General features: G+C 46.0%; 2 protein-coding genes across 2 annotated transcripts; both read left to right on the forward strand.

Annotated features, from left to right (window-relative positions):
- The first annotated feature begins 711 nt into the window (after nt 1–711).
- Nucleotides 712–2,626, forward strand: LOC120255079 (putative ATP synthase protein YMF19). The gene has a single exon (XM_039262979.1). The coding sequence runs from the start codon at nt 969–971 to the stop codon at nt 1,536–1,538; it is 570 nt and encodes a 189-aa protein (XP_039118913.1). The 5' UTR covers nt 712–968; the 3' UTR covers nt 1,539–2,626.
- Nucleotides 2,550–4,828, forward strand: LOC120255080 (uncharacterized tatC-like protein ymf16; the record flags this gene model as incomplete). The annotated part of the gene is given in 2 exon segments (XM_039262981.1): nt 2,550–3,353; nt 3,355–4,828. Coding segments are annotated over 2 exon segments (834 nt in total), but the record flags the coding sequence as incomplete, so codon positions are not given.
- Between the last annotated feature and the right edge of the window lie 5,122 nt (nt 4,829–9,950).

Below are 9,950 nucleotides of genomic sequence, written 5' to 3' on the forward strand. Positions count from 1 at the left end.
ATCTGAACTACCGCAATTTGCTAATCCACGGCACACACACTTCAAAGCGGGGGTTAAAGCGCTTGATGTCCTGCCCAGGTTTTTAATCAAAAGCGAAGAGAAGGCCGTTCACATGCACCTGTGACCTGGAATGGTCTAACCAGAGGGAGTCGTTCCCCTTAACTCCATACCAGTGCGGGGCAAAGCCCATGCGGGTCAGCCTAGCGCGACTTCACACGAGCGGCTTCCAAAAGTGCGGGCCCGCCTCCTGCAACCAATCCAATCTCAACACCTGTAACCCCTAACAAAGCTCGCGCGAGTCATAACCCCAACGGAGCACGTGCGCAAGGCGCACAAGCGCGCCACACCAGACGGTTCGCACAACTGATGTCCACGTGTCGAAAGCTGATCACCAGAGCCATTCGCGACGGAGAAGACCTGCTGCAAGCTTCCTTAACCAACAGGAAGTGGGCGAGTCACACTTACGTCCACTCCTCCCCTCCAACTATAAAAAAGAAATAGTTGGGCCAGCCCCTAAACTGCAACTGCCCATACCTAAAGTTGCGGAAAGCGAGCGAAGGCACCTCGGGGATAGGGCCGAGCAGATAGCAAATGCGGGCTATCCCCTACCCCTGCTCCGATCAAAAATTCTAGCTTGCTTTCACCTACTACTCTTTTACTTTAGAACACTTTAGATTTAGGGCTCTCTATACCAGAGGAAAGGCGGCTCCAAAAGGCCCTGGCCTTACAGGGAAAAATTCTCGACACACTGAGACAAATTAGTCTCCGTGAGAATCGAGAGTGGCTCACTGAGCAAGACTTGACCTCGATACGCTCATTTTTTTTTAATGAGCTGGAAAGCAAGGTCAATCCCAAGTGTCTCCGGAATCTCCTATTTAGACTCCTGAAATATGGGTCGCGTGATGATGCGTATCAGTGCGCAATCAAAGCTCTCTTTCTCGACTAGGAAAGATTATAGTAAATCCTAGATGGAAGAAAGGGTAGTCTTTTGGTCCGTACTTAGTACTCGTACAGGAAGGAGTCTTTTTCTGTCTGGAGGGTTCTTTTTTCAAGAAATAATGCCTCAGCTGGATAAATTCACTTATTTGACACAATTCTTCTGGTCATGCCTTCTCCTCTTTACTTTTTATATTCCTATATGCAATGATGGAGATGGAGTACTTGGAATCAGCAGAATTCTCAAACTACGGAACCAACTGGTTTCGCACCGGGGGAACAAGATCCGGAGCAACGACCCTAACAGTTTGGAAGATATCTCGAGAAAAGGTTTTAGCATCGGTGTCTCCTATATGTATTCAAGTTTATTCGAAGTATCCCAATGGTGTAAGACCGTCGACTTTTTGGGAAAAAGGAGAAAAAGAACTTTGATCTCTTGTTTCGGAGAAATAAGTGGCTCACGAGGAATGGAAAGAAACATTCTCTATTTGATCTCGAAGTCCTCATATAACACTTCTTCCAGTCGGATCACTTGTAGGAATGACATAATGCTCATCCATGTTCCACACGGCCAAGGAAGCATCGTTTTTGAATCTCATTAACCAACCCCGGAAGAGATTCTTTCTCGAGGAATGGAATGCACTACAAGAAAGATAGACTCATTTTTTAAATCGCCCCGCGGTCTTGCTTGAAAGGTTCTCGAGATTATAAATCGTCCAGGCGTGCGGGAAGGGAGCGAGACCAAGCCAGACGGAGAGTCAGCCCTTCCTTCCCATTCTACGCGTGTCAAGTTCAAGAAATGAATGTAGCTTCATTCTTTTGCTGGTTTACATTCTGAACTGAAGGTTGAAAAACCCTTTAGGACCGACTACAACACGATAACTATCAAGCTCTCTCTGCTCGCGACTAGAATATAAGATCCACGAACGCTAAGCTCTCCATCTGCAATGCCTATAAGATAAGCTATCAATCAGTAGGCTTTGCGCTGTTCACTTGTTAATAGGGGGCTGTTCGGTTCAATAGGAGCCCTACTTCCTTCAGTCGCAAGTAAATGAGTCCCCGCCCCCCGCCTTTCATCTTGCCCTTGTTACGCAAGACGCCAACAAATCACCCTCTCGCTTAAAGGTTTGATACTTCCGTAGGGCTTGCCTCGACGGGCGACTACTTTGATTTGACTTCGTTGGCGCCCTTCAGTATTTCAAGAGTGAACAAAAAAGCCCACGGAGTTGTGCCTTGTAGGGGGTTGAGTTTCTAGTTTTTGAACTAGTGAAGTGGTGTGTTAGTGGAGTGGACGCAAGTTCCGAAGCTCCACTTGCCTCACAGCGACTCACTACTCAATGAAGTGGACGTGTAGTTTTGAAGCGTAAATGGAAGGTCTCCTCTTTCTCCCTTCATGAATTCACTCGACCACTGTGCCTTTGTTCCCTCGGAACAGATTTGATGTCGTCTCCCTCACTCTACTCTTCTCTTCCGCCTTCACTGAGACAAAAAAGTGAAATGAAGGCAGAAGAGAAGAGTTCACTACTACTTTTTTTAGGTCGACGTGAAGTCTGCGAGTGTAGGACGAAGGACTTTTTCGTTATCGTACAGGAGTTACATAAGAATTTATCTGACATTCCTCGTTCCCGAATTCACCCAAAATTAATTTATCCTTTGAATTACTAAAAGAATTTTCTTTCGCACCGGAAACTATTCTAGGAGAAGTTCGAATCCGTTCCGTTCGGATATTGATCGGTCTTGGTTTGACATGGTTTACGCGTTACTGGTTTCCGGAAGAGTCAATTTCTCCATTAGCTAAACCCTTTCTTACCCTACCTTTGGACTCGTATTTTGTTCGTACACAATCAACGGAGGCCTCCCCGACATATGTGGCAACGTCTCCAATAGCATGTTCTTACTTCGTCTTTCCCTTAATAAGTCATCAAATTTGGTGCTTTTCGATCCCCAGTTGCTATGGGGAACAAAGGACGAAATACAATCGATTCCTCCATTTAAGCGGTTTTCGCTTCTCCTTGTTCCTGTTCCTAACTCCTCCCTGGGTAGTTCCCAATGTTTGGCACTTTTCATACTTCGTGGGTGCAACATCAACAAATTCGCTCATGATCAAGTTACAACCTAAGATCTATGACCATATTATGTTAACTGTTCGTATTTCGTTCATTCCATCGGTATGCTCTCAGGTACCTGTAATTGTGATCCGTTTGCCAGAACCAAGGGGTCTTTCTGTGGAAACCTCCACGAGCAATCGTCGTTTTTTGATGGTTTTTCCGCTTATCACAGCTGCTCTTTCCACACCTCCGGATATCTGGTGCCAAATCGTCGCCCGTTTCCCTATTTCTTCGATAATAGAGTTGGCTATCTCTGTGGCATCGATTGTACAAGTTCGTGAAGAGGGCTGGACAAGTAGAATGAGGGAAAAGCGGCTCGATCGACAAAAAAGAGGAGTAGAGTAGCCCCCCTAGAACCTGGCAAAAGTGACTATCAATGAATTCCCGAGCAATTAAAAAAAAAAAAAAGATTCCCCGAATTGAACCAATTCCCCGGCTGATGAGACGCGCCCCCATATATTGGTTGGGGCATTACAGACCAAAGAAAGGCATGGCTTACTTTGTTTGAGGGAAGTTAAAGAACATGCGACCGCAAGTAAGCGTCAGTGCCTGGAGACTTTACAACATGGCCATAAGCACTGGGGCTGACGTTATATTTATTATGGTGAAGAACCTTTGTGATCAGCTGGAGGCTTTTGGTATGAAAAACTATGACGCCGGTAATCTTAGTCAGATCATTAAGGAAAACAATTTAGAATCTGATGGGATAAGGCAGTCTTTGCTACTGCATCATAATAACCCTTCAAAATTTTCTTAATGCAAAGGTGCATGAGAAGACGTATACGTATAGGAGGATGAACAGGCTCAGCCTGTCTGGATAAAGTGTAGATCCTCATCCTAGGGATATACTTTAGTTCTTTTCTTTCTACGTAAAAATTTTCTTTTAGGGGAAGGCAAAAGGAGCATCAGGGAGCTCTTCCAAGAACAAGAAGTGGAAGCCGGGGTACGTGTCTTAGGTGCGGGCAGATGGGGCACTAAGTGATAGAGTGCAATGCCAAAATCTTAATAAGCAAATCGGCTATTGGGCTTTCTAGTGAGTGTTCCGTTCCGAGATCGTCTGCTGAACTAGTGGCATCATGATAGGAATGGTTTTCATTCAGTTCCGAAAGTCCCTTGCTTCTTCTGTCTTCAAAGCTAGGCTCCTACTTGCAGCGTAGGGGTTTTATATGTCTGTAAGTGAGAGATCTATTTGTCCTGTCTTCCTTTAACTTGTCTGCATCCTTTCTTCTCGGAACAGGTAGAATAGTATAAGAATAGGACATGGATAGTGCGGTAGTGGGATGAGAGAAAGAAGTGTTATACCGTTTGTTGAATAAGCCAATAAGAAGGAAGGGATTTATCAAGCAAGATAGCATTCATCAAGCCAGAATGCCTATGGAATCGGCTGTTTTACTCTATAATGACAGGCATGGTACGAAAGCACTTCGCCCGAAAGCAAGGGAAATACCAGGAGGCAATGGATTGCTGCTTCCACTATTTGATCAAAGGGATCTGTGTCACTGTCACTATGGTTAAGACATGCAATTGCAATTGGATGGTTCCTGCTTCATTCTAAAGTGAGGGTCCCTTCCCACAAGACTAGCATTGTCAGCCATACATAAAAGCTATCAACGATTTAGTAGTATGACATTACTACTGAACGAAACCAACCATACTAATAGGACTTCTAAAAGAAGTAGTAATAGAAGAGAGGAGAGAGACCTTCGGGGGTCAAAACTTGCAATCTAGGCCCGCTTTGTCTAGTGAATTATGAACGCATTGGCATACCGACCTGCAGGAATTATATAAGGAGCCATTCTTCTCGGTGGTTGCTTGTACGGCTTGAAACCCTCCCTTGATGGGAAGCCCTATGCTCTATCAACTTCCCTATCCAAGCCGGGCATCTCGTCGTAATCCCACGCGAAAGAGTCCCTGAACTCCTTAAGCAATGCGACCATCTGGCTCTGCTGTTCTTCCGAGAGGAGCTTACTAATGAAAGTGGGCCGTGACTCTGTTCCATCTCCGAGATTGACTTCAAGGAGTGGATCTTGAACTTCTTCCATCTTTTTAGGTGCTGGTGGAAGAGAAGAAACTTATAGGCCTGTGAATTCTGCCTATGGCTCTCATCTTCAAAGACACAGTCAGCCGTGGCAGCCAGGCGGTGGAGCCATGCTTGCCTTTCTGCAGTATATATTGCGATTCTTTGTAATAGGGCCGTGACTTCCGCCCTTTGAGCCTTTGTGAGAGGCTTAGTCATCGTTACCATCTGGATCTGGTTCCGGGCCAGACAGTCAAATTACTGACGGCCTATACATCTCTAACACAGTTTCTAAAGTGGGTGTATCAACCTCATCGATGATTGGACTGGCTCTCGTCGGTCTCCCTTCACCATCTGGCTGTAGGAGTCTCAAAGGTCCTACATTCCTGTGATAGAGCTGCGCCTCCGCCAAGTTAGCATTTACTGTGAAGGGCCTATTATCTGCCAAAACAATTTCGATCTCGTTCTTGTCATTCCAGAATACTAGGAACTGGTGAAGCGAAGAGGGGATGCACCAATTTGAATGGATCCAATCTCTACCCAGTAAGGCGTTATATGCCACTGTTCCATCTACCACAAAGAAGGCGCTGACTTTAGTGGTGTTACCCACTGTCAGATCCACCGGAATGATCCCTTTTGTTTGAGCCACGCCACCATCAAAGCTGGTAACTGAGACTTCGGAAGGGATAAATCTTGCTCGGACTTGGACAGCCTCCTTACCATTCTGAGTTGCAGTATATTCACTGCGGCTCCATTGTCCACCAAGACTCTAGACACCGGCTTTCCATCGATGTGAGCTCTGATGTATAGAGGCCTCAAATGCTTGGTCATTTCGTCTGGTGGCTTCTCAAAAATCACTCTACTGGCTCTGGTCTCTTGAAGAGACGGAGTCTGACCTTTAGAACTTTCTCCGCTTTCTCCCATTACTGATTGTCCTTTAGCACGAGAGCCTTGGATCGTAATCAGGGTTGTGTCAGTAATAAAAAAAAAAAAAAAACCAGGGTCCCTGCTCACCTCTGATCCGTCTGTTGGCTCCAGATCAGAATCAACCTCTGCAATCTCCGCAACTGGAGGAGAGTCATTTTATTCCACATCCTCATCCAGTTCCTCGGGTTGATTCTCCTTTGGACCAAAGACCCGGGGTAAGACGTAGTTTACCGCCACCTTTGGAGGAAGACTCCCAAACTTGAGGACCACCTTCTTTGATAGATCATCATCCCCATCATTTGAATCTTCCTTCCTGTCAAAGCAAAGCGCGGTTTTCCTTCTGACTTAAAAGTCCCGGAGTCTTTCATATCTACATCCTGGGTCTGTTGTTTCTCTGGCTCCTTTTCCCGAGGCTGTTCCTTAGCGTCGGTGTTTTGCGACTTTCCAATCAGCCCTGTTGACTCAGAGTACTCAACCTTCATTCTCCGAGCTATCAAATTCCTCCTTTGCCATCTTCGCTTCTGACTCCGTGTCATTTGATCTCGAGGAACTGATTTCGGAGCGGGGAATTTAGGAGCATTTCTTGGTCTGTGCTCAAACCATTGACCCACTGGAGTATTTGGTGGCTTGAATTTGGGGTGACCTCTGAACTGAGCTTGACTCATCATCATTTGAACCACGTTTGCCGGGAGGGTGAAGGTGACTCCTTTCTGATCATTTGCTGTCTGGAGTGGTATGCCCCCAAGCCCCTTTTTCATTTGTTTTAATCCAGGGGCATCTGTACATCCTCTACTTGACGCTGGTAACTGGGGTACCGTGGCTTCGGAACCCCTTTACCCGGAGGGAGCGGTAGAGGTTTCGAAACTAAGGATGGAAACCTCCTGGCTTTGACCATTAGATCGACTGATGTCCTAACTCACGATGAGACTCTCTCCCCTGCTTCAGTTTCCCAATCAAACCCGCCCGGGCGATATCCGTGGGCCTGGGCAGAGGGGAAAGAGGCGGCCAATCCTTCCGAACTTGGCTTATATATATGAATGAATTCCCTTCGTCGTCATGATCGGGAGAACTCTTCTCTTCGACCTGCTCAAACAAAGGCTGGATCGGCTCACATACCACCCAAACAAAGTTTTGAGCTTCATCGATCGAACGCACAAATCCGCCATGGCAAACCTTCCTTACCCACCTTTAACCTATATTGACTTAGAAAAGAAAGGGGAACGACCTGGGCACTACGGTGAGACGTGAAAACACCCGATCCCATTCCGACCTCGATATGTGGACCGCCTTCAGTGCCATATCTCTTTTTAGGTACACATGGTATGGTCACCCGGTAAATCAAGTAGTGCCGTTCGTTCTTTCTTCTAGCTTGTCTCCTTTCACCGACATCATCTCTCGGTTCTGACGTTAGGGACACTAAATTTACCTCCGCTCCGGGTGGGCACAACATCAAGCGGAACCCTAACTTCGATCGCCTTCCATCACCGAAGGGTGGATGAATCACGCCCGTTCTCATGTAGGTAGGCTAATTCGAAGTCGTCCATTAAAGCAAAAGAATCCGGGAGCTAGGCTCGCTCCTGAGAGTCAGAGTGGTTAGAAATGAGGATTCGCTATAATAAAGGATGGAATAGGAATAAAGACTTTCAGGCTGTGACCTATAAAAAAGGTGCGGTGCGTTTGAAGGGCATTGTGAGGCGAGCGTTGAGTGAGTTTCGAGTTTCATAATTCCTATTTTGACGATAACGACAAGGGGTACCATCTATCGTGGCATTTGAATCAAGGCTTGTTCGTTTAGGTTGATGGCGAAGGTTGACTTCCTGTCTGACTTCACGAAATAGCGGCTATTCAAAAGCACTTTGACCGTATAGGTGAGTTTTATGAGGAGTTAGCCGTTCCAACAGGATAAATACGAGAGGAAGTACTTTCAATGCTTGGCTACCCGGCTCTAGTAAAATATTACTTATTCCCGCGACTGGTTAAGTCAAGTCGAACTTTCTGGGATCAAGGCATGATTATCAGCGCCTTTCTTTAGATTACGTAATTTTTTTCTAGGCATTTGGTCGATTCCTTCCCATTTTTAGTCCCTCTACCCGCTTTCCTAGGTTTAGGCCCGAGCCCGTCCGTTCTTCTCTTCGCTTCTGTTCTGGCGGGTGATCTTATTCGTGGGTAGTGGTGCTAGGAGAGTGAATCTTCGCTAGTTAGGCGAAAGTGCAAGGAGCTTCAAGCACTTTACCGCTAGGTTCAGGGTGGAGGACTGATACAGGAAAGGAAGATTTATTGAATACTGATATCTATCGCTTAACCATTCACTAATACAGAAAGAGCAACACTGATTGCTCGAAAGCACCTTTCTGCTAACCTATTGGCTTTCCTTTCTGGCATATGAGTCTGGCATATGAGACTGACCTCTTCTCTAACTCTAAAGTGGAATGAAAGTTTCACTCCTACGGCTTGTCTATTAACGAGACTGATTCAATGAAAGTCCCTAGCGCATAAGTGCCAGAGCGCTTAAGGGGAGGAGATATCTCTTTAAATTAAAGGACGGGAATCTATCTATTTAAGACAGAAAGACGGGAAGAGAAGGGCTTCTTTGCGACAAGAATACGGAATACGCTATTGAGGAAGGGAATAGAAAGGGATGGGTTGGCAAAATAGGCGGTTTTTTGGGGCATGAATAGGCAGGCAGCTATTGAAGAATTTCCTTCAAGCCGTATCGAGCGCTTTTGTGGCAATGGCTAGATCGACTATTGGATCTTGAATCCGCTTCAGGTGGAAGGTGCAGATGAATTGGCATAACTGCCATTGTTCTCGACTCTGCAGCTATTGAATCAGAATATACTTTGAGGAAGTCACTTACTTTCGGCATAGTTTCAAGAAATGCCACATCACAGCTTGAAATAATAGCCAGATGGGATACTGAAAGGGATCCCTATTGATTGAAGGATAGAGCTAGACTTCGCCTGCGGGCTAAGGCTAGACACGGCACCTCTCAAGTTGACCTATGAAAGATCTTTTATTAAATACAGAAGGGTCCTCGGGAGAAAGGATATGCTTACAGTGCTAACACCGGTGCGCTTACCTAGAAGGCTGACTCTCTGAACTCTCCTTCGGGTTAACCTATCATTAGCGCAGTGAAAGGAAATCGGAAAACAGTAACAAAGGTAGTCGCTAGACTGACTAATTCAGTCGATTTGGCTGGCCTATGGGTGATATAGACTCTTTTTAGTCTGACCCTATTCTTTCCTTCCCTCAAACACGGATGATGAAGCTGAACACTCTCCGGAGATGCCTATGTCGAAACTCCGACTGTCGATCTTCCCCGGAGAATCGATATATGATTCAGGAGGGAAAATAATTCTATCCTTTAAGAAATAAATTATGTCGATCGTTGATTTTCCGCATAAGAACAAGAATTATAATACAATAGCCCGAGCGAAGCGTAGCCAAGATGTAAGCCGTCAAGAGTGAAATGAAAGTGAGATCCTACTAAACTAAAGAATTCAAGCAATCTGGAGTAGTTCAAACGCTCGGGACAAGGGTAGAAGGGAAGAGGAGCAGTTCAAGCCTGTGTGACCCAAGCGGGATGGCAATCTAAGTCTTTGAATGGACCAGCTAGCAGTAGGTGTCATAGCCCCACCAGTAAGTGAAAAAGCATGGAAGCAGCGGTCACCCTCCCTAGCTCTCGTAGTCAGAGTAGAAAGCGGTAGCCGTATCAGCCCAGCAACTCATAGATAAAGGCAGATGTAGCCCTAGTGAAAAAATGAGCAGTAAAGTAGTCCAAGCGAGAAAGTGAGATAAGAAAGCAGGTCAGACAGTAAGCCTCAGGCAAGGATCCCTGAATAAAAGGTAAGCAACTGTACCGAAATGCAGTAGTCGTAGCAGCACAAGCTGCAAGCAAGGGTCCGAAGGAGGGAAGAATCACCGAGGTTGCTTGCAAAAGGTGCCATTCGATCGGATGTAGG

The sequence above is a fragment of the Dioscorea cayenensis genome, unplaced genomic scaffold (assembly GCF_009730915.1).
Source record: "Dioscorea cayenensis subsp. rotundata cultivar TDr96_F1 unplaced genomic scaffold, TDr96_F1_v2_PseudoChromosome.rev07_lg8_w22 25.fasta BLBR01000825.1, whole genome shotgun sequence".
NCBI lineage: Eukaryota > Viridiplantae > Streptophyta > Magnoliopsida > Dioscoreales > Dioscoreaceae > Dioscorea > Dioscorea cayenensis.